This window comes from Acromyrmex echinatior, chromosome 6 (genome assembly GCF_024713525.1).
Source record: "Acromyrmex echinatior isolate Ae372 chromosome 6, ASM2471352v2, whole genome shotgun sequence".
Lineage (NCBI taxonomy): Eukaryota > Metazoa > Arthropoda > Insecta > Hymenoptera > Formicidae > Acromyrmex > Acromyrmex echinatior.
The window spans coordinates 2,113,912-2,141,109 of NC_141857.1; the positions used below are offsets into that span (position 1 = coordinate 2,113,912).

The 27,198-nt window shown below is 37.8% G+C and overlaps 1 protein-coding gene across 1 annotated transcript; it reads right to left on the reverse strand.

Moving 5' to 3' along the window:
• Positions 1-17,367: 17,367 nt before the first annotated feature.
• LOC105145373 (uncharacterized) lies at positions 17,368-26,426 on the reverse strand. Its single transcript, XM_087407288.1, has 2 exons — positions 21,987-26,426; positions 17,368-18,153 (listed from the first exon to the last, which is right to left on the reverse strand). The coding sequence occupies exons 1-2, from the start codon at positions 22,082-22,084 to the stop codon at positions 17,856-17,858; spliced, it is 396 nt and encodes a 131-aa protein (XP_087263414.1). The 5' UTR covers positions 22,085-26,426; the 3' UTR covers positions 17,368-17,855.
• Between the last annotated feature and the right edge of the window lie 772 nt (positions 26,427-27,198).

Below are 27,198 nucleotides of genomic sequence, written 5' to 3' on the forward strand. Positions count from 1 at the left end.
GAAAATAAGATCGTCTACAATCACGACGGAGGATAATTTTCAATCGACTGGAGAATCAAGAAATAAAGAACGTACCTATCTTCCCTGATCGAGAAATGCAAATTGCTGCGATTACGAGAATTCCATCGATATCTCGAAGAATCGGTGCTGCAAGGCGAAGCCCGGAAAACGAGTTTACCGCGTAATACACCCACGCCTCTCTTTCTCAGATCACCTATTTCTAAGGAATATCGGCGATTGTGCGATACCACGAGCAAGAGCAAATTTGAGCGCGATCAATCATGCCAACGCGGCACGGCGGATCGTTACCGTAATCAGTGCCAACGCAAAAAAAATCTTTCCGCCAACATGGTCAGAATGCAATCGGTCCGCCGATACATAGCCCTGCATAATGAGCCGCGAGCGTTGGGAATGAAAATAAAATCACGAGGATGCACCTTGGGTGACGGTAAAAGAGCAAAGAGGATGAAGAGGAAAGGAAAGGAAGAGAGGAAAAATGTTCAGACATTTGTGTCGGCCGCCATTCGGTCGAAAGTAAGGCGATACGACAGCAAAACGGAGGCGGAAAGGGATAAAAAAAAGAAAGAAAGAGAGAGAGAGAGAGAGAGAGAGATGAACGATTGGTCAAGACAGGTAGCCGGGGCAAGGATTGCAAGGTATAGGAAGTGGGCGAAACGGGAGAGAATGGAAGCGAAGGGAGAGAAGGGCAACGAAGAATGAAAGAGAGAACGCGAGCGTGGCCGAGAGAGTCAGACCGGACGAGGCAATCGCCTAAGCAGGTAGACGCAGCCAGGTGTGAGAAGATCCAAAGAGATCGGTGAAACACGGCCGTTCCGCGAGGGAAAGAGAACCAAGGGTGTCTGCGACTGGCAACGGTGGCGAAGGAAGGTTGAACAGCCTCCTGAACGAATCTCGCGGTCCAACAACGCGCCAACGTCCGTCTTGACAGTCTCGCAAAACACCTGCTCTTTTCTCCCTTCTACTCTCTTGTCGTTTCTCGTCTTCTCAATACCGTACTCTTTGTCGCTGCTTGTACGCACATTCGACAATCCGGCGAACTGTGCACCGGATATGTAAGTTACAATGCGTAGGGTGACTTTTTTTCATCTTCAATCTTATTCCAAAATATGATAGAACATTTAGGAACGAGAAATCATAAAGAACAGTAAACAAAATTATTAAATTATCCACAATTGGATAATTTCAATGGATAAAAACTAGCTACGATATCATTCCCTTATTTAAAAAATGACAACTAAGAGATATGATTTTCGAATTATTGTGAATGAATTGAGTAAAGATTATACTATCATCAAAAGTAAACTAACTTAACTTCACAATCTCCGTCCATCTTTCAAAGATCATAATACTTTCTACAAGAGTAACACATTTTTAATTGTGTCGTAAATAAAAAGGAAAGTCTTTTACACAGAACTTATAGTTAAGACAGTTTTGTTGATTGAAGTTTGAAGATGAAATTGTTTTGAATTTAGTCATACAGGTCTAATTAAATTTTTTTTTCGCGATTTTTACTTTCTACTTATTGATTTTAATGTATTATATAACTGCTGCTTGAGAGAGATTTTTAAATATTGACTCAACACACATACACACACACACACACACACACACACACACACACACACACACATGCACAAATATTATCGCGTATTTGTATTTAGGGGATGCCAAGAGTCATGGGAATACCGAATGCGAGTGAGGGCGATACATTTATCGAAACAACCGGGAAAGGTCTGCTTTAAGTGTGTATAAATTTATACGGGCCGCAGTCTAGCGGCATTCGAACCGGCCATAAAGTGAATTCTGTCTGCGTGCTTTACGGTTTCATTACGAGAATTTAAAACCGCACGATTACTCGGCATGCATTCGCATCTTTTATTTAACGCGACGCCATACCTTGCACCTTGCCCGCTCGCCACCCTCTCTACCTTATGCTTTATTTGTGCGCTAGGCATGATAAACGAGGGTGGTCCAGGGCGCCGTCAATCGTTCTCCATTGTCACCCTTGGCAGGTTGGGAAGAGCCTGCTGCCATCACCATAATGTCACTGAATTAGAAATTTAGACTCGTATTTATAGTGAACGCGTCATAAATTTAACGACGTTAACGCTGCTGCTGACCCTAAAAAAAATATCGCTATCTATAAAGATATCGCGGCCAAATCCATGGCCACTTTTACGGGCGCTTTAACGATGTCGTTGCTGGAATCTCTCTAGTAAGGATATCGCCGAGCCACGTCAGTTCCTCGAATGTGTGGCGACAGAATTGGATGTAACATCGCGCGTTGTACCGGTCATATTACAAGAAGCATCCCCCTCCCCCCTTCATTTCAGATATATCGCAAGATTTATGGATACCGAGGGAAAACGAGGAGAGAGAATCGCGTCGCGTAATCGCAATATCGGCTGTGAAACGACGTTTTACGAGTTCACAGCCGATCGACGCGCGTTTTCTCACGCTTTGTCGACGTCATAAAAAACGGAAGTGACGCCAGGGTCATTATTGCTGTGCTACCAATTACGAAACGTACATTATCTCTCGTCAAGTTTTCACTTCAACACACGATGACGTATGACTTCTCCTAGGAGTTTGAGATACGTGCAGATATGCGTGACGAGATGGGAATAGAAATCGCAGCACGTAAGAGACGGTTACCGACTTTGTCGAGAATTCGAACTCGTAGACAGTTCCAGTTTAAACAACTAAAATCGCTGTCGCTTTTCCATAGGTAAATGCTTGCGCACGGATTACCCCGAGTAATCTCGCACGCGACAATTTAGACACACCTAGCCCGTATTCTGTTTCAGGGGTTACAACCGTTCCGCGTGCTCCAAACTTCCCGCTGTGTTCGCTCGGAACGCGAAAGTTTCTTCACGGGATTTAATATACGCACGAGCACAATCCCCACGCTATTCTGATTAAATTTTAGGCATATTAATCAATGTCCCCAAGTGACTCACTAGATCCTTTATTAATCACTTTATTTATCTTGCGCGCGATATGATTGAAGTATTTTTTGATCATTAAACAAATTGGGGTATATACACTGAAAAAAAAATTTGTTCAACTAACTAAACACATTTAATTTAACCGTAATCTGCTTAATATTGAACAATTTGTTAAGCAGACTATGATTGAATTCGATTAAATAAAATTTGTTGAATTAACCAAATCTACAAACAACTAAATGTGTTTAGTTAGTTGAATCAATTTTTTTTTCAGTGTAGTGTAATACACATGAAATACAAAAGTAACAGCCCCTACAGCACAAAGTTGTACAAAAGTTGCAACAACACTGTTACATTGTATATTGTAGGAATATTGTAGAGATTTTACAACGATATTACTGCAAATTTTGTGCTGTGGGAGGAGGAACATATTTTGAAAAATCAACTGAAATAAATGTACAATGAGAAAAAATACTTTACGTTTATATATTAAATTTTTCTAAATTCTATAAATTCATAATGTCAAGTTATATATTATACTCTGTAAAAATAAATCAGTGTATTATTACTGAAAAACAGTAAATATTCGCTCGTAATTACATCAGTTATAAGTCAATAATAATACACTGATTTACTTTCAAAAAGTATACGTTATATTCAATTTGAGTTATTTTTCATTTTTATATATTGTCACTGTTTCTACTCAATATATCGTTAATTTAATTAAAATAATGAGGCTAATCAACTTAAGAAAATTTGATTCAAATTTAATTTATCATTTCTTAATTTGTTTACTAAGTGCATACATTAATATAGACTTAATATAGATTTTTTTCTTTACTTAGAAATTAATCATAAAAATGGATTGAGTTACACCTTGTCACACATAAAAGTTAAAAATAAAATGTTATTTTACTCAAGGAATTAGGTTATCATGTTTCTTTGATATCCTAACAGTGAATTTTCCCAAAAATTAGCTTCTATCATTTCCAAAATAAATATTATTCTACACTAAAAAACACAAAAAACTGTCATGAGCGACGAAGGAAGCGTATCAGAAGGAAACAATAAATCATGCGGAGAAAGGCCATTGGCCGTTCCTGCAACAACAAAGAAAATTTTGTCGCGAGACAGATCATGCTTTGCCGCACGTGACAAACTTTATGTCACGTTGCAACACAGCCATCAATTTATAACGGCGAAATTTCTTATGTGAACACAACCTCGTTCACTCGAAACCGAAAGCAACTGACATGCTGCACTCCAGCGCGACTGAAGTTCAAGGTAAACCAAGCATAATGAGAGATAATTCGTAACGCATGCTAGGAGTTCGTTCAACTTCTGTACTGATCCCGCTCGGCTGCAGAATCGTTAATATCTCTGCTTCCAAGTGTACGGGGGAAGATCCAACAAACGAACCTAATGAACAAAGTTTCTGAGTCTGTTATAACATCCATGTTTTTACAAATTATTTTCTGGTTTCAATCGTAATTAGCGTCGTAATTATTGTTCTACGTACGATACAATAATCTCGAAAATATCACTGAAGTATTATACATGGAAATATTAACGCTTACTATAACACTTTTAAAGCGACATATTATTTATTATTATATATATTATAATTGAATTTTTTTTGTTAGCATATTTTGAGCTGAACAACAAAGATACTAAAGAAGACAACGGAATACGTATGCTCGGTGTCTGGATTATTAATTACATTTATCTCTATCTCTACTCTTAAACAATTTTCCAAGGAAATTCTGTTCTGGTTATATAGTGCAGAAATTCTTGTGTACAATGTAATTCGATTGTCTCGAGTGTCGCGTGCCCGGCTACGTTTAACATCTGTCGCTTGACGTTCTCGAATTAATGAAATTTGGAAGGTCGACTCATAGCGAACAGTGTCAAAGCAAAATAGAGAGAAATACTACGAGTTAGGATAAAATAGGTATCAAGATATAACGGAAAACGAGAAGATGAGATTACGTAAACAAATTAACGCGGAAACATTGTGAAGGTTGATGAAAGAAGGATGGTAAGTGATGGAAAAAGGAATAAGAGAAAGAAAGAGAGAGAGAGAGATTCGCAAACCGCAATGACGAAGCTGATCATGCGTATATACTTCGGCGAATATGTAAGCAAGGCGACGGCGTATGTATATATAATTGTACAATTATGCAGATATGAAGCTGCGTGCTTGGGCGAGCGAAATGAATGCGAGATCGACCAATCCTTCTATCTGTCTCGAGTGATGATATCTGTCGAATTAATTATGCAGCATTACATTTATCGATAAGATTTCATCGTTAATGAGCGACTCTCGCTGGAGCCGAGCCGCGCGAGTTACATATCGATAAAGATGAAGCTAACTGTATGTATATATAATATATATCTGTCGTCATCTCGTCGGAAAAGTGACAGTCGACGCAAATTGTTCATAAAGTGCTGCGCAAAATGTCTATAATTAGAATAAATTGCACAACCGGTTTTTCATGCGCTCGGCTATTAATGTCTAATATAAGCGTTTTATGAGAGCGTTTTATCACATATAAATTTAATACATTTCATTAATTTATTTGTATTATTGCATTTATACGAACATGTTGCGAGCGTTTTGACAGCGTCTGTATTCATCCATCTCTGATTATGTGTGAGTGTAGTGACGTACGTAAAAAAAGAAATGTAACTTCGAAAATAGAAAAATACTGTTGGAAAATATATTGGGTTATTTAAAAAGTATCCGCGTATTTTTTCATTCAAAAATACATAGAAAAAATGATCTTATTGAAGCATTTAAAAATTTAGATATTTTTGTACAAAATAGTTTTTTATTTAGACTATCAGAATAATTATGTAGGACGCTCAAATTGGTTGCTAGAATAATAAACTTTTTGCAGCATTGTCAGCAAACATTATACATACTTAATTACTTCAACAAAATTATTTTCAGATGTGTCAAACTAAATTTGCAAATATTTAAATAAAACCGTTCTTTCTGTCTAATAAAAATTACAGATAGATTGTCCATGAGTACTTATGAACAATCTTAAAAGCTTTCGATTTGTTTATTCTTTTGCATGATCAATAAAAACTGATGTAATGTTCAACACATCGAATATGCTCACTTATCTATTTGACCACTTGCATTGATTTATAACAATGCAGTGTTTTGGGTACTTCGCTTTCCCTTCGGAGTAAATCTTTTTGGTACTAAGCCCTCCCATCAACGTCAAGATGTGCTCATGGAAGAGTATCTTTGTGACGTTTCAAGAAACGAGCATAAACACTGGCCGATTTGTTATTATTACGAAATATTTAATGCAAAATGTAAAATGTCGAATCAATGTACAAATTAATTATTCAATATTAATTAATTATTATTTTTTAATATCTGAATGTAATTTTCTCTTTTTCTTTGTTTCAGGTAAGTGTCAATTATATTGTATACGATGTTCACCCGATATTCATCTCACTATACCTGATGTATCTGATGTATGTGATCAGCTGTTCAGGTAATAAATCAAGTTTAAATTTAAATATTGTATAATCGCTGCAAAACCTGTTTGGTTCTCAATAATTAAGATGTCTTGTTAATTAAGATGTCTTAATTTAATGTACACATATTGATAACACTGATCGATAAAAATTCAGCCTCTTTTGAGTCTTAAAATGAACGAAGTTATTTCTGATAGATTTTGATGTGCTTTTAATTACGAATGTGTCATATTTTTGCATATTTTTGCAAATGCCCTAAAAATGTCATACTTTTGCAAATTTTAAAAGAAACAAGTATTCTACAAATAAAGGAATATTTATTAAGAAATTTAAAACATATCAATTTTTTTAATTATTAAAACTGAAGACTTCAAAAGATTCGAGTTTTGTAATTCGATTGAAATGAAATCGGCGTTCAAAGAATCAAATGTAAAGCGTGTCGAATTTCATGTTACGTGTCTATATAACGTTAATTGCTTTTGTAGCATTCGTCAATGAAACGCCAATTGGAATACACCGACGATGATGACAATTTAGATTAGGCCAGGTGTGCAATAATCGAAACGAGTGCTTAGGGCATTCGCGGATCAAAAGTGATTGGTTTCTGTTGCTAATGAAGAGCTCAGGACTAAGTAGCTCTGTAACCCATTCTGTTCTGAGCTCCCTGGTTACCATTCTCATCTTCGTTTCGTGTCCTGTCGCATTACATATGTATTACGGTCCGTTCCTTTTGCTCGATACGATGTAACATTCTTGTGCGCGTATATATGTGTCCGTTCTGTGTGGGAGTAATCGCTGGTGTGCGACAGTCGTGCTTGTTGCGGTATCAATTAAATCTCTGATTAGCAAGCCCTTCGACTCCGCTTTGGACTTCGATCGATTGCCTTTGAATCTCGCTAGCGATTATAGACCGTTACCACTAACTCGAGACAATCGAGGAGTTCACATCATAGTCGTGCGAGAATTGAGTTAGCCGAATTGTGAAAAGCGATGAATTGACGAGACTTCTATTGGATTTGTGTGTTACTTTGTATTTAATAATATATCACGTTCTCTCTCGACAGCAGGATATATATGAACTGCAAGATCTTTTCCATTAATTATGAGGATTATAAAATATTATTTATTGACATTAACGTATTATGGTAATTATTGTTAATATTGTAACAGTTATTATTATTCGATTATTACTATTATTGACATATAATTTACTGAATTTACATTTACTGAATATATATTCACACTATAACGCTTTTTTTTTTATAATATGACAAATTCATATGATATTCAAATTAACATGTTTGGTATTATTTATAAAGTAAAAAGTATACAATAAAACTATTAGATTCATTTCTCACTATCATAGATCTTTGCATACATAATCGAAAAAATTCCCAAGTCGAAGATTAATTAAAATCCTTTCCTTCGTCATCCGAGAGACGCACCGTAAAAGTATCCGGCGATATCTCTATAGATATGTAAATACGACGTAGATATTTTTCGCGTATTTTCGACAAAAGGCATCGGCGACGGACGCGGATACACCCGGCGAATAATTTAGCGGCCCACAAACGGCGTCTCTCTGCCTCGGTTAACCGGCAAAACGGCGGAAAGGCTATAAATTCAGGCGCAACGAGCGACAGAATAAAACGCAAATCGTGGTTCTCACCGTCCAGTTCTGCCCTCTGCGGGTCTCCTCACAGTCCAGAGTTAGATCGGACTACACAGGAAATAAAACAAAACGACCGACCGACGGATCTCTCTCTTTCGGGCGCGAGATCGAAGACTAAGTCGCGCGAATCGAGACGACGAATCGGCCGCGGGAAAGCCCGAAAAAAGCTCGTTGTTGTCCAGAGATCAAGACCCTCGGGCCGCGCTACCTGGGGAGCTTCAGGCGATTCCTCATGTCCATCCGTGACGGCCTACCTCGCATCGTGGATAGAGAACGACCCGAAAGTAATGGACGGCCTCGGAGCAGCTTGGAGGAATCCCGATTTCGCGTATCCCTGTTAGTAACCGTGCTTGTTCGACACCGATTCTGACTCGTCGAGATGGTTACGCGCGGCTACCGGCTAGTTATTTATGCGTCTTAGCCGATTCCACATTCTCATGGTGGTCGCTGCAATAGGTATAAAGAACGGATTTTCGGTACAGGTTCGCGCCAGAAATCCGCTTCTTACGGCGGATCGTCTTCATAGTCGAGTGTTGATTTCTCGCGCGTAACCTTTCCGAATGAAGGCGAATGACGACCGACAACTGCAATTTTATCGTTATCCACGCGTGTGTATTACATACTCGCGATTTTATGTTCCTCTTACGATGTCACTTATCTCGATATTTATGCTACCACGAATAATTTTTATATTCTTCTGTCCGTGACGTATTCAAACATGTCTGGCGCCGTACGATCGAGGATCAGAGCGAATAGTGTCGTCGTAAATTAAATATACGACACGTTATTTTTACATGCGATAAAAAACTTTGGATATTGATACTGTTAATGTTTCCTCAAGATATTAGGTGTTGGAATTAATTCGTAGCGTTTTTTAATGAAAGAATGTTATTTATTTCACATGAGCATTAAAAAATACATTAATGAAAGTACTTCCCATCACTTGTAAAACGCTACGAATTAATTCCAACACCTAATATAAATTATCAAAACGATTTCTCTGTCAGATATTTCATGATTGAGATACTCTAGTATTTATTTCATGATAGAATTTTTCAAATTTCAGTTTTCTAAAAAATTAATTCTCTATAATCTAGATTCTAGAATATTTACAGCAAAAAATTCGATTAAACGCACTCAGTGTACATTAAAGCTGTCACACAAATTGAAAAATTTATGTTTAATCCTCTTAATATATACGATGATTTTTCAGTCTTTTATTACACGCGACGAGTCATTTGTGTCTTGGTTAATTTTAGTTTTTAAAAATAAAACTCATTAAGTGATTCTTATATGTTTATAAAGTATTTTTAAAATTGTTTATTAAGAAAAAGGAAAATATCATTTAATTAGTCAACTCCTAATATTGCAAAGAAAAAAAATGCATAGAAACAATATAGAAACAAGACCATTTATTTGAATAAATCAACTGGATATAAGAGATAGCCAAGAAATGCGTAGGATACGAAATGAATAGGATCGATCATGTGTACTAAGAGTTGATACTCGTATAAATACAAATATAGAATTAAACTGCAGAATCCTTAATTATATTTTATTGTACTGTTGAGTAAAATACCTATTTTATAATTTCAAATATTTACATTTCATTTTTGTACTCAGATTGAATCAGTGTACAACGGTTTTAATAAGCATCACTGCACACTAATTCGTCTTATCGAATTCACTATTAACTAAGTCTACATCATTTTCATATTTTACGTGTTTTACTTTCGCTTTCTGATAACATTCATTTTTTACTTATTTATTAATATTTATGATTATCTCATTGTATCTATATATGCAACGGTAGTTTTATCTATTGCTCATTCTCTCTACTGTATCATGATGCACCTTAAGACGGTACGTTAGCGAACGAGCGTCCTCGATCGTCTTTTCCACATGAAGTTGCATAGGGCCCCTTGGTCAGACTATTAATTTGTATCGATAGACTGAACAGAGAGAAACGTTCCTGCACACTCGTACGTTCATTAGCTAGTCTCCACGGCAGTCGAATGAGCTGCGGAATAGCGTCTATCCCTTTCTCGACACACGCTATATACTCAAGGGCGGAGACACGCGTGACCGAGATAGGTAAGGCCCTCGTTGGTGTAGGTGAGTGTCCCGTCTAAGGCCGAAGAAAACGTCGTTGCGTGTGTACATCCACGCTCTATGCACTTTCGACCGAAGCGACACGTAGGAGGATCTCCTCTCCCGACGAGTAATGATCACGATTGAATGAGAATGAGGCCGAGGGAGCCAATACAATTAACCCCGGCAAGGCAACATGCCATTGCTAGAACGGCAAGGCGTTCACCAACCTTCGATTTGCGTCGTATCGCACGCGGTGTAGCTCAGCGACCGCATACGATTGCCTGTCTCCGCTTGCGAATGTAATTATTGCGGCCCCGCGTGAACGCATCCGTGGATCGTAAGTAAAATATACAGCAATGGTCGAAAGTCTAAAATTTAACGTTGCAAACGCAGTGATTTTAATATCAGAAAGAATTAAGAAAATTTATATAAAAATGTCTACAAGAAAATCTATATATTAAAATTAGATAGGTATATTTTTGCGAAAGATGATTTTAAATTTTTAGTCGGCATTGTAATGCAAACACAATATGTATACACATATTTGTTGCCAGTGTCTCTGTTTGCGTTGCAATGGAGACTGCAATGGAGACTGTTCAAACGATGCGCCATTGCTGAAGCGCGCGCACGAGGATGACAAACGAGAGAACGACTTTGTTGGACCATTTTGCGGTCGCAATTATTGTAGAATGGACGTTGGGCAAAGTGATTATAGCAAGTGTAGACGCACGCTGGGTTTATGTCGCCGAGAATGCACCTGCAAAGCGAACCGATGAATGGAGCATGGCTCGCGCGAGATTCATCGCGTTGCCCTTTACAGGCGCGATGACTTTATTATTGCTCGTTGCACACACGAGGGATATTCACTCCGACTCTAGAATCTTTGCAGTGATTCCATGTGTATGATTCTTACCATTGTCAATCGCACAATAATTGATCAGATGAAACTATAGTCTTTTAATCTTGAAAAACAATCGTAAATGTATATTGAAATCAAGCTAATCTAAAAATGAATTTTTAACGTGTCGTAAGAAAAAATAATCGGTATAATTTTTAATTTTTTTCTACATCGGTTCTTCATCATAGAGCATAAACAAGAATTTTATAAAATAAATGAGAATATCGCGAATTGCATTTTTTCGAATATTCTGAATATAATAATATAAATATTTGTTTTAGCACTGTGCGATGTTTGTTGATTTTTTAAACAGAACAGTTTGGACAATCTCTTCGTTTTTTTATCGTTTCGTGACTGGTGTCTCTCTTAATCATATTTTACGGAATTTTGCCTATCAAATAAAGAAAATAATTTAGGATTAATGGATGAGCGCTATAAAAGGAAGGGATCCGCGGAAGACGTAATCTGACTCCGGAACGATTGTAGACGATAATCCACTAAGAGTAATCCGGTTTTCACGGCGCTTCTGAAATACATTCGTATCATGGCGATATGGCTCTGTGTCTCATCGAATAACATTTACACCCACGTGTCCGATGATCCTCTTCGATCTTATGCACGAGATCTTTAGTATTCTTGCCTATATGTGTGCACGTCTCTTGGCAATTGCCGCGTTCCCGTTTCAAGGTAGCCCGGTGTCGCCTTCCAAGGACTCGTCTATTCCTTCGTCCCGTCGTTTCTTACCATCGCAACAAGATGCGGTAACGTCGTCTATCCACCGCGCTGAAAGACGACACGGCCTGTTTCTTGCAGGAGCTCCTGTCGCAATTAGTGCCGGCTTCCCGATAAATAATTGAAATTCAATACATGCCAGACGCAACAACGTTCGCCTCGCGGACTTCGTTGCGGCTTTCGTTCTCCACGTCATCGCTGCAACATACCGCTCATAATTAATACGCCGACAGCCTGGCAACGCCTCCTTTTAAATCAAGTTTTCGCGAAAGCATCGAATTTCATCGCGGCAGCCTCCGTTGTTTCGAAGAACGGAGACTATTTTAAATTATTTTGAATTCTTCACTCTCTCTCCCAATTTGGAGTTAATTCCCCATCGTACCTATTTTAATAATTTTGTGAAAATTAATAATTTAGAAAGAAAAAGTTTTGGACGAAAATTCTATTCGCTGTTTTGTTACACTGAAATAAAATTTTATTGTGCGGTATTATTGTTAGATTTTGATCATTACTATTCTTATAAACATCATTACTGTTATAGAAAATACCTGATGATCGACGTATTTAATTATTAATTTATGATTTTTCAAGTGGCTAACTTTTTCTTTTACTGTTGTAGATTTTTAAAAAATATCAAAAATTCAAGGTTACTTTTCAACATCTTTTATATTACTAAAATTTTTTAACACATAACAAGAGGAATATTTTAGAAGAGGGAATTTTTAATTGTTCTTTATTTCGGAGAAATTTGAAAATAAAATTTCAATTATATAAAAAAAAATTTGGACTGTAGGCAAAAAGTTAAAGCATGCTGAGAAAAATATCTGGTTGGATTAATTGGAACTCTAATTGAAAATGGATGAATCAGAATTTTTTAATTAAACCCACTAAATTCTAGTTATAATAACCAAAATTATGATTTATATAATCAGAATTTTCTACAGGTTTTGTCCATTTTCAACCAGCCGTGTTTTTCAGTACATGAATTTAAATATCGAGATCGTTCTTAGCACTTCAATTTTTAATTAAATGAACAGCGTTAATGGCTCCTGTAATCAATAAAGACATCTAATGGTGGATCCTCGTCCACATGTTCAACAGTCTCACGTACACGTCAAGAAGTCACGAAAAGTCACACGACAGGAAAGTTGCCGCGTACGGAGATGTACCTCGACGACAACGTTCAGGTGAACGCGAGTCTGTTACTTCAGGGCTGCGAGTTCGTGTTTACGATGCAGGAGCTACGTATAACATCGCCGTCAGACGGGCCCGTCCGAAAACTTTCGAGACAGCGGAGTCGGGCGGGAACACAATGCGTGGATGAAGTTTCGTGAATTATTTACGACCACACACTGGCCACTCATACGAAGAGCGCTAATTGAAAGTCGCATTTTGAATGGGCTCCCGTTTAATTATATTTCACAGCATTTCTATTACATATTTATGTATTACACGTCACTCGTGCGCCATGGTTCTTAATTACATTTCCCTGTTCCGATGGATGTAACGCATTCGGGAAACCAAACATCTTGAGGGAGGAGCATTTTGTACGCGTTTCATACATAGTGCGTTATTTAGCAATATTTCGCATATTTCGAGGTGATAAATGAGATTCTTTTACAATTAATTATTGCGTTCACCTTTCTCAAAAAAACGTTGCAAAATTATTGATACGATGAGCTATCAGCGTCTTTAACTGTATCACAAATTATCCAACGCACCCTTATCTGTCTCTTCGCTGTACGCTTGCAATACGAACCACTTTTCTCGTGAGAGGAAATGAGAAGAAGCTTCATGGAGATAGCAAGAGACACACGAAGTGATGGCTCAAAGCTCCGAGCGAAATCAAAGGGAACGCGAGATGCTCTTCCGCGAGACGCGACGTCGCCAACGTCGACTAGCTTCGCCCGATTCTATCTCGATGCCTTGCAGGCTCACAAAGCGGATAGCAATTTAATAGAAGGCCCGTGAGAGAACGTTACATGAAAGAAGCAATCTGCGCGGCTCCATTTCTCGGAATCGTTCCTGTTGGAGTGATCCAGGGCGCGGTCGGCGATCGGAAAGAATCGCGAATTAATCGACAACTTCCGACGAATCGTAAAACGCGGATCGCCCTTCAACATCCTCGAGTGATTTTAATACCTTGTTCTATGGTATTAATGACGGCCGCACAGCGAAAAATTGTCTGTTAGAAACTCAGGCAACCGCGCGGTGGAAACACATTAATGACGTGTATGTCGTAAAAAAAAAAGAACGAGGAAAAAGAGGAGAAAAGAAGAAGGGAAAAAGAGAATGCAGGTATAGGCGAGTTAATAGACCATCGCGATGCTGTTTAATAAGATATTTAGGAGCCGCGAAGAGCCTCTTAATCTACCCTTGTATGAACGGTGCTTGTGCAGGCGTAGCAACGCCGGGTCACGACGAGAAAGAAAGAGAAAAGAGGAAAGAGAGTTGGAAGCCCCACTTAATGGGACAAGTCCTAAAGCTGGCTTAACTCGAAATAAAAACCAGCGATTTATAAATCTTACGTCCTTGACGTGGTGTTTATGGCACTCTCGTCCAGCCATCTCGTCGTCGACCGATTGGCGACCGGTATGTCGACGATACTCCCACAAACAGTGTGATCGCGACAATACCTTGTATATATACTTTGTTTACAATATCTTATATCATACACTATTTTATGCTCTTTTTCGTCATTTTTTGTTATATTATCAATTTCATTTTTTACGCCCGAATTATATTAAGTATTCTACCAAATATTAAAGACATTTGATAATTTTTGTTATTTCTGAACATTAGTCTTACGACGTTTTTTTTAGTTTGACAACGGTCTGTATTTATTCGTATCGATAATTCTACTGGTTTTATTATCAAAAATAAAATAGTTATTCTGTGTATGTATTAACTGGTCAATAATATCACTCAAGAGGACCTAAATTATGAGTCAAAACGTCTATATATTTATTTTATTAATATACTTTTTACACACGACAAGCATCGGCTCGCGTGAGACTTTCTTAATTTATGATTTATTTTTTGCTGGAAATTTTATTCTTTTATGTATTAATCTAATATATTCTTTTATATATTATTCTAATATTACGAATTATTACTGTTATCTTTACTGTCATTTTGAAGTATAAATGCAACACTATTATTCTGTTACCTAAAAAACTGATTTCGACCGCTACAATTATCGCAATTTATGTGCCATTCATTCCCAGCTCCATCGATTGATGATCGATGTATTTTTTTTTTGTGCGAATCATAACAGGGCAAGGTTGATGAACCACCTAATCGGCCATGACAAAGTCACGTTTTCCAAGGTCGCTGGGTTCCGGTTCATCCGCTCGCCGCTCGCCGCTCGCTGCGCGCAGCTCCGCTTCTCGCTGCCCGCGGCCAATCGTCGAGCCGAGCCCAGGAAATGGGCCGACGATGAAAGATCAACTTGGTGTAATGCAATATCAGTCTCTCGCAGTGGGTAGAGATAATGGCGTGACCGCATTACGGCACGATACGCCAATTAGCGTCAGCCAGGCCGAGGATGAAGTTATGGCCGGTTGGGTTCGGGTTGGCGAGCATCTCAGGCAGACGCGGTAACACGGCATAGTACTCGCAGGAGAATGACAGCGGTGGCTGAGCACGCGTGCGAAAACGAGACGGAGAAAATGACGGAGAGATGGAACCAATCCTTCCAGATTTTCCGCCATCGAACTCGAGCGCGCGTGGATTGGATAACCGTGACGTCGTTGTCGGCTCGAAGATTAGTTGCACGTAAAGGGATGATTATCAGGCTTAATCGAGGATAGTCATCGTTTCAGTCAGCGAATATAAATAACTCCTTCTCTCGTCCTTGCTTCTCTTCCTGTCATTTGTTGATTCGATCGGGCATGTTTTACACGTAGATGCCAATAGGTGCATCTCTCGTCGTCTTGAGTGAGAATCAACGAGAGCGCGGCTTCTGCGGTTTTTGCGCGATGTGGATGAAACGACTCGCGCAAGACTAATGAAATTCGCGTCGGATGACTGACTATGCGATAATTGTCGCGCGCTTAGGTTGGTGGTAGAAAAACGGAAACAGACGAGAGTCTTGCATAACGCATAATGCATAATATATACAAAAATGAACTCAAAATCCTCCATTTCCTTTCTTTTCACGAAATTAAAGATTGATTGGTTGATTTTTTATGCTTTATAAAATTTGTGCTCTAGCTTTAAACATAAGCAATAAATAAATCAATTAATTACAGTCAAGAACGTAAAATAATAACATAAGTAGTAAGCAAATAAAAAATGTACATTTGTTTCCTGCTTACATTTACTACTTACTACTTAGTTTTTTTTACATGCCATAGCTTTTTTGATGCTCCTTTGAGATTCTTATTACGCAATATTGCGATCTATCAGCGAACTGGAAGAAGCATTTTGCAAACACGATAAAGACAGAGTACGAGCCGTGGCACACAAAAAAATTTTAAGCAGTAAAACGTAAGCAGTAAGGAAGAACATATTGGATTGGCTAGTGCTTATGTTATAGCCTTATGGTCTCTACAATGATTGGCCAATTTGCTTACTGCTTACGTTTCACTGCTTAAGTTTTTTTGTGCGTTATTGCCCTGAGGCTAGTGGGATATAGAAAAACACAAGCAGTAAGACATAAGCAGTGAAGGAATCGGCCAGTCACAGTGGAGAACGTAAGGCAATAATGTAAGCAAATAAAAAATGTTGATTTGCTTATTGCTTCGTCTTACTGCTTATGTTTTTCTAAGTGCCAGCCTTACTTCATCTCGATTGTATTCGCAAAACGCTTCTTTCGGGCCTCATCCGCTGATGGGTCGCGATATTGCGTAACGCGAATCCCAAAGGTGCACCAGATGTAACGGGAGCGCAGCTGCGAGAGTAGAGACGAGGTCGTCCCAATGATCTGCGAGAGGCGCGGAAGAAGCGAAACGCGTGTGAATTATGGAAATGAGAGCGAGCGCGTTATTGGCTCCAGGCTCTGATCGCAATCGCGTAATTGTCGATCGACGGTGCAGGTGAAATAAAAAAGGAAACGAAGCGAGCGCTGTCCGGGATGGCGCGTTCGATAATTTCGCTATTAAACAACTGGGACGCGTAAATCACGGCACGTGCGTCAATTCGAAATCGTTTCGCGCGACCGTGCGCTCTGATAAACATACGCATTTCCTCGAAAGTACCATATGCTGAATATCCTGTGACGAGTAATCTTACTACATTTTTAACTTGTACTTTGTAAAAAACCAAGCAAGATTCATTAGAATTGCCTAGAAAATATAATAATTTTTTTCTATGATCTAATAGGTAAAAAAGAAATAACGATGTTGTTATTTATCGAGAATATTTAGGTTAAATTAATTTTACCTACTGAAATTTTTATCTCGGATAAAATAACATGTTTTTCTAAATAATCTCAACAAATGTTAGCATCGATACATCTTTTATACTCCATAGAGAAACACTGTAAAAGTGACAAATAAATCTTCTCGAACAGAAATTTTAACTTTATTTTTTCGAACAGAAAGAATTCATTATGCTATATTTGCATCAAATTTATCTTATAATAATAATAATTCTATCCCTAATATCTCAATCGTTATCTTAATATCTTTTTTTTCTACAATTACATCACCTAATTACAATTCTGACGACAACTCAATCTTTGATTGTACATTGAAGATTAGTAACATTGTTTGTTAACAGCGGCGGCGAACAACTCGTGCTTTAAAAAAGGGTGAAGTACGATGAGAGTTCTCGTTAGAGTCTCGCGATAGCGGCTTCACGTTTTCTCACAGCTTGTGCTGGTATTTCTTCTCTTTCTCTCTCGGCGCCTCGCACGTCTACGTGTCCGGGATATCAAGCTCCGATTCCTCGTACCATCAGTTGTCTTCGGCACGAATACGGAGCTCAGAGCGGCGCGAAGCGGAGCACGGATCGTAGTTCTCTAGGAAAAGGGAAGCGTGGTCGCCTGCTATCGAGCGTCATTTCCTATCTTGGCGAGTAGTGGAACCGGGTATACCTTTCGTCCTCTGACGGACGAGCCGCGGTAGCTGACAAGTTGCCCCATTACAAGTTGCACCCATATCGCGTACGCGCCACCCAGACGCGGGTAGCTCGCGTTCGCAGCAGGACCTCCGTGTTCGCAGTCTCTTAAAAGTCGCAGTCCCTCGTCCGTCCTTTTCGTTCCCTGTCCTTTCCTCCTGCCGTCCTGATGATCGTTCCTTCGGTCGCTCGCCAACTTCGCAGACGTATTACCCCCGTTCCTCTTTCTGATGATTTCCATGTGAAACGTAAAAGAAGAATGAATGCCAAAGTCCCTACACTAAGGTCCCTATACTAATAGTGAATTCGATCACTCGCACTACTCTGGATCAGTGCATATTAAAAGCTGCTTTATATAAAATATCTTAATGCAGTAATACAGTACAATCAACTTTGACAACTCTCCAAATCTGAATCAGTGGATAATCACTGATATTAGTGCCAAGTATGCTACTGATAATTAGTGAATAAAATGTGAGATCCCTAACCTAACTAATCTTTATTATGTGATCTAACTAATTTTGTTTTAGTGCATAAATTCAATGGTATTGGAACATTGAAATTAACGTGCAAATATCAGTATTTTAGTTATAATGGTCAAACATTCTTTCTTTTTAATTGAACTCCAATGCCAAGTATACCATTGAGTAATTAATGACTATCCACTGATTCAGATTTAGACAGAATGATACATATATTACATTTTGTTAAATAACGTGACAATATCATTAGTATATAGTTAATCATTTAAAATATATTTATATACCTTTACATTTAACTTTGCTAATTTCATGTAAAGCAGCTTTTAGTATGCTCTGATCTAGCCTAGTACAAGTGCTGATTGAATTCGCTATAAGTTGTGAAAAGGATTAAGATTGTAAGAGGAGAAAGATAAAGAGAAGAAGTTGGTTGAATTATTAAAAGATATTAGTTATAATTTAACTTTATTTGTGCTAAATTGGTATTAGCTTGCATTTAAGATACTGAAACGGAAATGGTATATATTCGTTAGAATATTTAGAATATAGGAAGCTGCATGCGAACAATGACATCCTAATATTATTCTTGCGAAACGTAATTAGCCATTCGCGTTTTGAGATTCTCTATTCTCAAGCCGGATTGGCTGAGATTTCTATAGAACCGAGTGCTTATTAATGTGCTCTTTCACGAAGTTAAATGTGCAGCATGAACGCGATACGCGAATATTATATTTCAAAACCATCAGGATACTGAATGAGTTTACGCTCGTGGAAAATTTCGAAGATTCTTAGATGAAAACTATATCAAAAGCCGAGCGTTTATATTATATAATTAATGTATTTGCAACTCCGGGTCGGGAACGATGAGAGGGTCGCATAGAAAACACGTTTGAATAGCGGATAAACCAATGTTGCACAAGAACGTTATCGCTCGTTATACGGCGAATTTAAATGAATACGTCTTCTTGACTCCTTGTTCGAAGATTCCTCATCGTCGTCGACGTCCCCGCCGGCAATTAAGCGAATGCCTTTCGGCGAACGCAAAAGTTCCCAACAATATTACGGCGACCGACAGTAAGTAAGGGGCGCGACCGGATTTCGTCGCGTTTGCGAAGTTGCTCCACAGCGCTTTTGTCGAGCGAAAAGGAAATACGATGTCCGAACTGCATTTCCCAGCACCGACTGCGTCCCGTTCCTCCGTCTCGGAATGCAAGAGAGGAAATCCGTAAAACGTTCAACTCGCGCTTCTCACCTCGTTCCCAGTCTTCGTCAGACTTTACTCTCGCGTCCGTCCTCACCGCTCCGTGCATTTCCAGAAAAGTTTAGCATCACGAGGCGAGACGGCCGGAAGTCAATTATCGTGAGAGACGTAGTCGGCTCGTTATTCCCCGGGAAAATTAGACTTTGGCATTTACGGATTCTATTTGCGTTCATTGCATGGCAACAGAACGCACCAGCGCGATCGAGAGAATCCCCGATCCCTGGACGAAAATAGAAATTCAGCCATAAACATGTTTTTACGAGAGCTGCAGATTATTTCTCGAATTTTCACAAAAGAAAATTAGCTGAAAAGAATATTACAGCGAGCCAAGATTAAATTGTACACGACTGAATTTTATTTTCGTACCTCCAATTTGTCGTAGCGGTGAAAGTCGCGTCATAAATCTTGCACGATGTGCATATCACATACAATAGATAATATTGTACGGATTGTGATGCTCTCGGTGCCGCATATCTCTGTGACAAGTACCAGTCACAATGTACTGAAATCCTTTTCAACGAGACGCTTTAAATTCTATAAACTTCTGAAAGCTGGCGAGGGTGACTAGCGATTCTTACATCTCTCGTGAAGGATTTAAGACTTCACGACAATCGCGGCTGTCCGGAGCGACGAATGCACACGGAATAAAGTCGGGGCGAAGTTCACGAATAATTCAACGGATGATTCTTGCGGCGTTTCTTCGAATTCTTCTTCGGCACGGCACGCTACTTTTGGAATGTTTGGAAACGCGCCAGAAGTGATTGCCAATTAATGCAAATGCAATTATGGCGAGAGAACGAATTTATCGATTTGATTTGAGTGATCTTTCTTTGAACATAATTCGGAAACATAATTTATAGCTCCTTGATGTTTCGCTTTCTCGTCTAGTTTCGTTGCAAACGCGGAAGAGCAAACGAAACCATAAGAGGAAAAGGGGAGAATCGGAGAAGAGTAACATCACGGAGCAAACTACGGTCCTTAAGTTGATTGCGCGAAGGCCGGGGCTGCGAGGCCACTTCATCGTTAATTGTAATTTGACGTTTAGCTCGGGCAACGCTGATGCTCTCGGCCCGTAATTTTAATCCTTTCGTCGTCGAGACGATTTCGCCCCGAAACGCCCGAAAGCCTTGTGAAATTAATGAACTTAAGCTCGATTTACGCGGGGAGGGACATCACGAAGGATCAAACGGTTGCAACGAGGACGACGACGACGACGACGACGAAGAGGAGTAGGCCGTGAGAACACTTAATTTGTAACGATTTCTAGTGCAATAAAAAAAGAAGGGGAAGAGGAGGAGAAGAAGAATAAGAAAAAGAGAAAAGTAGAGAGAGCCAGGAGACGAGAGAGATACCACAAAGAGATTCGAAAATACAAAAACCAACCCTCCGGCTTGTTCAATTAAACTCGAATACACGTACATTTATGCGAACGCCACGACGTTTTCCGGAGAAGGAGAGATGTTGTTCGTAACAATGAGATATTTTAATTAACGAAGTTTTAATCAACGAAACTGAAACTAACTGAGTTCGTTATAAAAACGCACGGCGTCAAATATTCTTTTACTATGAGAGTGAGTATCACAGTCTCATTTCACTCATTCTTTGTTTCTTGAATTTCATGGACAAACAGAAAGAGATTTGTTTTCATTCAAAACATATGTAACTATTGTATATAAGCAATTAAAATATGAATAAAATAAAATCATTAATAATTAAATTAATATGCTAATTTCTTTTGCGATCAAAATATAAATTTTTTTACACGAATTTTAGAATCTTTTTAGATTTAAAGCCGAAGGTACAACAGATAATTCATATTTCTAAATTCCATCGGTATAATCTACAAAAAAATCTTCATAAAATCCGTGATTGAATCCTCTCAAACATGGACATTCCGTTAATCTCGCTATATTTCAATTTTATTGTCGAAGAAGCAACTAGAAATCTGGCCCGCGCATCGTCATAGATCATCCAACGACAAAAAAGAAATAACGGCATGTTCGTTAACTTTTCTCACTTGTGTAACACACGCTTCTTTCTCGTGCACGTCCATGTACTTGAAAATGAACTGACAGCGCTAAGAAACACGTGCGGCTTCCCTTGCGGCTTTAATAAGCAATAAGTAGCAATAAATAATAAGCTAAACGCTGTATCGTGTTTTGATAGGAAGGCGCCGTATTCGCGGTCCGACACGCTATTATGATCCTTTCGTTTCTTTCTTTTTTTATCTTCCCCCGAGATACGCCCGTGAGCACACGCATGAGTACGCAGTTATTCCTGCAACTCTGGCGGCTGGTGTGGTCACCCTTAAATCACGAACCTGTCTAAGGAACAAACTAATCCTGATTCATATCGAGAAGACGCGTATAACCGGCTGGTCTCGTTGTATCCTGGCAAAATTCCTGATCCGGATGGCATGGCAAGTTTCGTATAGTTGCCTATCCTTAATTAAAAGTCGCGACTGTGAGGCAGGTGAAGCGAGAAACGAGTAGGCGTCCGTAGAAGACGAGATGGAAATAGAATGTTGAGAGAATCAGGAAATGATTAATTCAAAAATTGAACAGCTGCCTGTAAAAATATAACCAGCGTATATATTTCGTTATTAGAGATTTATTGCTGTATATCGAATATCTTTAATTGTACCTACCATCGATTTTTTTAATTAAAAGAAATAATCCTATTTTCAATCAAAACGAATATTCATCAGAGATCTTTTTCTTCACTTATTATTCAGATATATACACGTATCATTTATTAGATGCTATTTAATTCGAAACTCTTTTGAGAGAGATTCATTCGAGATTACTAACTTCGATGTAACTATTATTCTAAAATTATTCTTAAATATTATATTTCATTGAAATATAAATGTATTTAATTTTGTTCAAGCTCACGATCTTGTGGATAAAAAATTTTATAGCGCTACTTTAGTATTCAGCTTATGAACCCCGAAGGCATTTAACAAGGAATTATGGAAAGCTTTAGCAAACCTGATTATATCCCTTTAAGACACGAGAGCTCTGAGTCGGGTAATCCTAGGCAACTGGCGAAACCTTCGCGTTTCAGACTCTCAAAGCCGCAATTAGCTCGCACGAGGATGCAAGCGGAGCTATCCGCGTCCACCGTCCGCCTGTCGGGAGAGTCTGAGCTTGAGTGGCGGACACGACGGGGCCACGTCAAGAGAGTTAGCATAGACAATGGCCGCGCCTCGATGCGGATTACGTCGTGACCACTCGAACGCCGTGGGAAATAAAGTAAGACCGTATTTATGCGTGACAGGAGTCCTTCGTTCTGTCGTACCTTCGATGTCGATGACACCTTTCTCTCAGATTGTCTCGGATGACTCTTATTCAGAATCCGCAAAGGGTGAATATTGATCGGTCGAGCTACACTTCGTGCGATAGTACTGAATGCATATTCACGGAAGATGTACACGCAGCAAGATATTTGCATTAAACATGATGAAAAAAATTTGCAGAAAGTATCGTGCAATTGCGAGAATACTATAAAAATATCAAAGTACTTTTTATCTCTGCGTGTTAATTCAAGAGATTATGAATTGTAAAGGTAAATAGCACGAGTAACATCGTTTAAATACGAAAGTATTAATAAGTGATATTAAACTCTGCAGTAATAGAAAAAATATTACAGCAATATAAAACTTTAGAATATATATGGATACTGGAAGTGCCTGGAATAGCTAATTGGTGCTGTCTTCAATATGTATAATATTTATTCTACCTATTCATTTTATTGCGATGCGCATCGATTATCTACAAATCTTTAACAATTTTGAAATTCTAATTGCTTGTCAATTTAATTGTAATATTACTATCTTTGGTTTGTATTTTAAGGTTACAATTTTTTTTTGTCGACAATCGGCTTGAACTAAAAATTGTATAAATATTATCAGGCATGAAGATCCGCCTTAATCGAATATGGCATTTTTCACTTACGTGTGAAATTCTAAAGGAATATATCGCGTAAATTAAGCAAATGTATATAATTATCATCTGCATTATAAATTATTATCAGCACAAGCGTATTGATACAGATTTTAAACAGACAAGGACATATAGATGTTGCAAACATTTTATTTTAATTCAGATTGACTACGACACTTCTAAAGTGTAGTACATATATACGAGTATATATTCAAAGCATAACACTTTATAATGTTGCAAAATTGTAACATAGAATCAAATAAATTAAGAATTGATATTCATATTAAATAGTCGATAACAGTCGGAAAAGCAGCGAAAGCGCGATCAATCGATATGGTAAAAGACACACATTGATTCGCAAACGTCATGATTTCCCTCCTTTATACCTTTTTACCGCTTATTGATTTAATGTAACATGTTACGTATTATCGATACTCAACTATGTATCTGATAAGTTCCAATTATAGCATCAGATAACAGGTTAAATACTTTCTTAAGTAGATAAGAGAAAAAGATATGCGCTAAAGATATATGTTTTATTTATATAACTCATTTATATAATTAAATTATCTTGAAGCCATTTCTTCAGTGTCGTGGTAATTTATAAGAATATCTTGATTACACAATATTTCTTTCTTTCTTATCTTATATTTTTTCACTTATATGAAAGCTATATATTTCTATCTTTATAATGATGATTATTCTCTATCGCAATATTATCTTCAAATTCTTTTTCGATCGTATGGAAATCTGTATAGAATATCAACAGGCTTTAAAATATCTAATAAACAGAATTTGACTGAAGGAAATATTTAGAATTAAATTGTGCATTTTAAAGCCGCATAGAAATATCCACATTTTCAGGGCATCGTAAAAAAATTGCACAAACACTGCAGCCTTTTCTGCTTGAAATCACAGGAAGGGAAATATTGGACGTTACAGACACACGTCGTCTTCCCTCGGCTTAGCCAGCAACCGAAGACGCTCGCCAGAATGCGGCGTTGGAAGTCACTTCAAAAATGCTTACACAAAATTCACGAGTGCCGGTACATACGTATATAGAGAAAGGCGAGGGGGACAGTGGGATCGTGTGTGCACCGAATGCCGAGTCAGATGCCGTCACGTATAAACCGGCAATCCTCCTCGCCTTCGCCGTCCTCCTCGGATGCTGCAGTTCCTGACCGTTGCGTCGATCGTGGCGCATTACATTATGTGTGTACACGCGCATACGTGTGGCGTAAAGAGTCGCGATAAGCTAATAATTCTGAGTTATTGCTAATACAAGAAGCTCCGAGGAAATTCTGTAGGAGAAGACCTCTCGGAGTTGGCCTTCATCGCTGAAATCGGTATTCGCGTCGCATCGTGTCCTGGCACGCTTAAAGGATACCCGACGAGGTGTTGCAACACATTGAAGGCCACACGGCGAGACTTAGACGTGCGCAAACATGCCCGCCGCATGACTCGTCATATGAAAAGAGTTGGTCGGTCTCGAGACGATCGTCAAGGCAATCGAATTTATTTATGAACCGTCTGCGATCGTTCGTCAGCAGGCTACCGATCTTTCCGAAACACGGACGGCGGCTATGCGGGTGGAATGTAATTAAGGCTTTCTTGAAACGCGAAACGATGCGGCCGTTTGTGATTCATGTGACGTGATCGGAATATGGACCGTTGCGTTTAATAATACTCCCGAAAAGAAATATTTGCAAAGTTAATTTTTTACTCCATGTGTAAAAGTTCATAACAATGTGCGAATAAAATGTCCTAATATGAATTGATTTGAATTAAATATCTAACTTTGAAGATATTTTTAAAAATATTTAATAAAATAAAATTTTTTTTCTCTCTTTCAATATAAATAATTTTTTAATTTTAAAGCTCTTGTCTATTTACTAGTTAGATTGTGACAAAATCATAAAAATATATAAAGAAAATTTTTGCAAACTATATATTAAATAAAAATATATATATTAAATAAAATATATATTAAATAAAAAAATTGAGTATTTTTTTATGAAATAACATTTGCAATCGATAGCATAGTTTTGTAAAATATACTGAAAACTCCCCTTGTGTTGCGATAATCAATAAATAACCATATATTTGAAATTGAATCATGTCTAACCAAAAAACGAAACAAACTATATGACAGCTGTTGAATTGAGATAAATGTGATTTGATTCTATTCCGAAATAGAAAGAGAGTTTTGGTATATTTACAAGTGTACTCTATCAAATGCAAATATTGTTTTATTGGAAAATATTTCTATTTTAATATATTTTGCAAGAATTTTTATTATATATTTTTTCTCTTTTAACATCATTAATCTGAAGTCTGTAGTGAGTAATCACACGAAAAGAATGATTTCGTCAAAATATTTAAATATTTAACTAGATACAGATGTCAAAATAATTTTGGTAAAATATCAAAATAATTATGTAGGACACTCAAGCTGATTATTAGAATATCAAATTTTTTTGCAGCATTATGTTTGAATGTCCTACATGATTTCTGATGGTCAAATAAAATTATTTTCGGATTTCTATCTAGCTAAATTTCAAATATTTCAGCAAAATCGTTCTTTCCATGCAGAAGCTGAACTGAGAGTAGTTAAAAAAAAAAATTTTTAATCGCTATCATTTTTCAAATATATTTTACAAGATCTGTGTCTACAATTTATATTATAAAATACAAGCTTGTACAAAACTAAAATTTGCTAAGCGACACATTTGATCCAGATATTTAATTAAACCTTCATTTCAGTACCCACGCGTAATTCCGTTTCTCAGCAACGTGTTTCTACATGACGTTGCATACATAGCTGTTCGGTAATAGCTGCTTTCACAGAGTCAAGAGTCCTTAATTGATTTAACTGTACTTGTAGTCGCGCGCCGTCTATTTCGCTTGCTAAGAGATGTAATGCCATGGTAACGCCTATTGTACTGTCGCGGTAGTTGCTTGTGCTGTAAGATTACAAATCGAATATCTCGAAGTGGTTTTCTCCTTCTCTTTCTCTTTCTCGCGCCGACCATCCCGTCCGATCGTAGCTTTCCGACCAAAGGTTTACGATAAAAAAATTCCGTGGATTTCGATAATATATCGTACGTAAAGAGGAGGATTAAGCATATCGGTCAGAGTGCGGTTCCGTCAAGATTAAATAATATAGGAAGATGTTATTTAAAGATGGGGGGAGGGAGGAGGGGGGACAGTAATCAAATTATACTAAAAACGTAGCCCCTAGGACTTGGATCTCTCTTAAGAAAATTCTAAAATATCTGCCAAGAATAATTTTCTCTACTGATAATTTTGATATAAAAGTTTTATAGTTAGAAATAAAATTTACAATCAGAAGCATTCTACGCTTGATATGGTAAATACTGTAAATCTTCTCAGAGATTTTATAGGATTATTTTTACAGGCTATTAATTTCAATTATGTAAATGGAAACTTGTTTACAATGTTATTTATCGATAATAGTTTATACAAATTACAAACGAAGTCTTTTTTCAATACTACTCCCAACTTGTTATCACAAAGGTACACTCGCTTGTGCAAGTCGATGTACCACTTCGACAAAGTTCAACGCCG

Bases quoted from the DNA above. Each gene is read 5' to 3' on its own strand.
- LOC105145373 (XM_087407288.1), bottom strand. From the start codon at position 22,084: ATGCCATCCGGATCAGGAATTTTGCCAGGATACAACGAGACCAGCCGG. The intron at 18,154-21,986 runs GTTCGTGATTTA...GGAAATCATCAG, and splicing joins TTAGTTTGTTCCTTAGACAG to AAAGAGGAACGGGGGTAATA.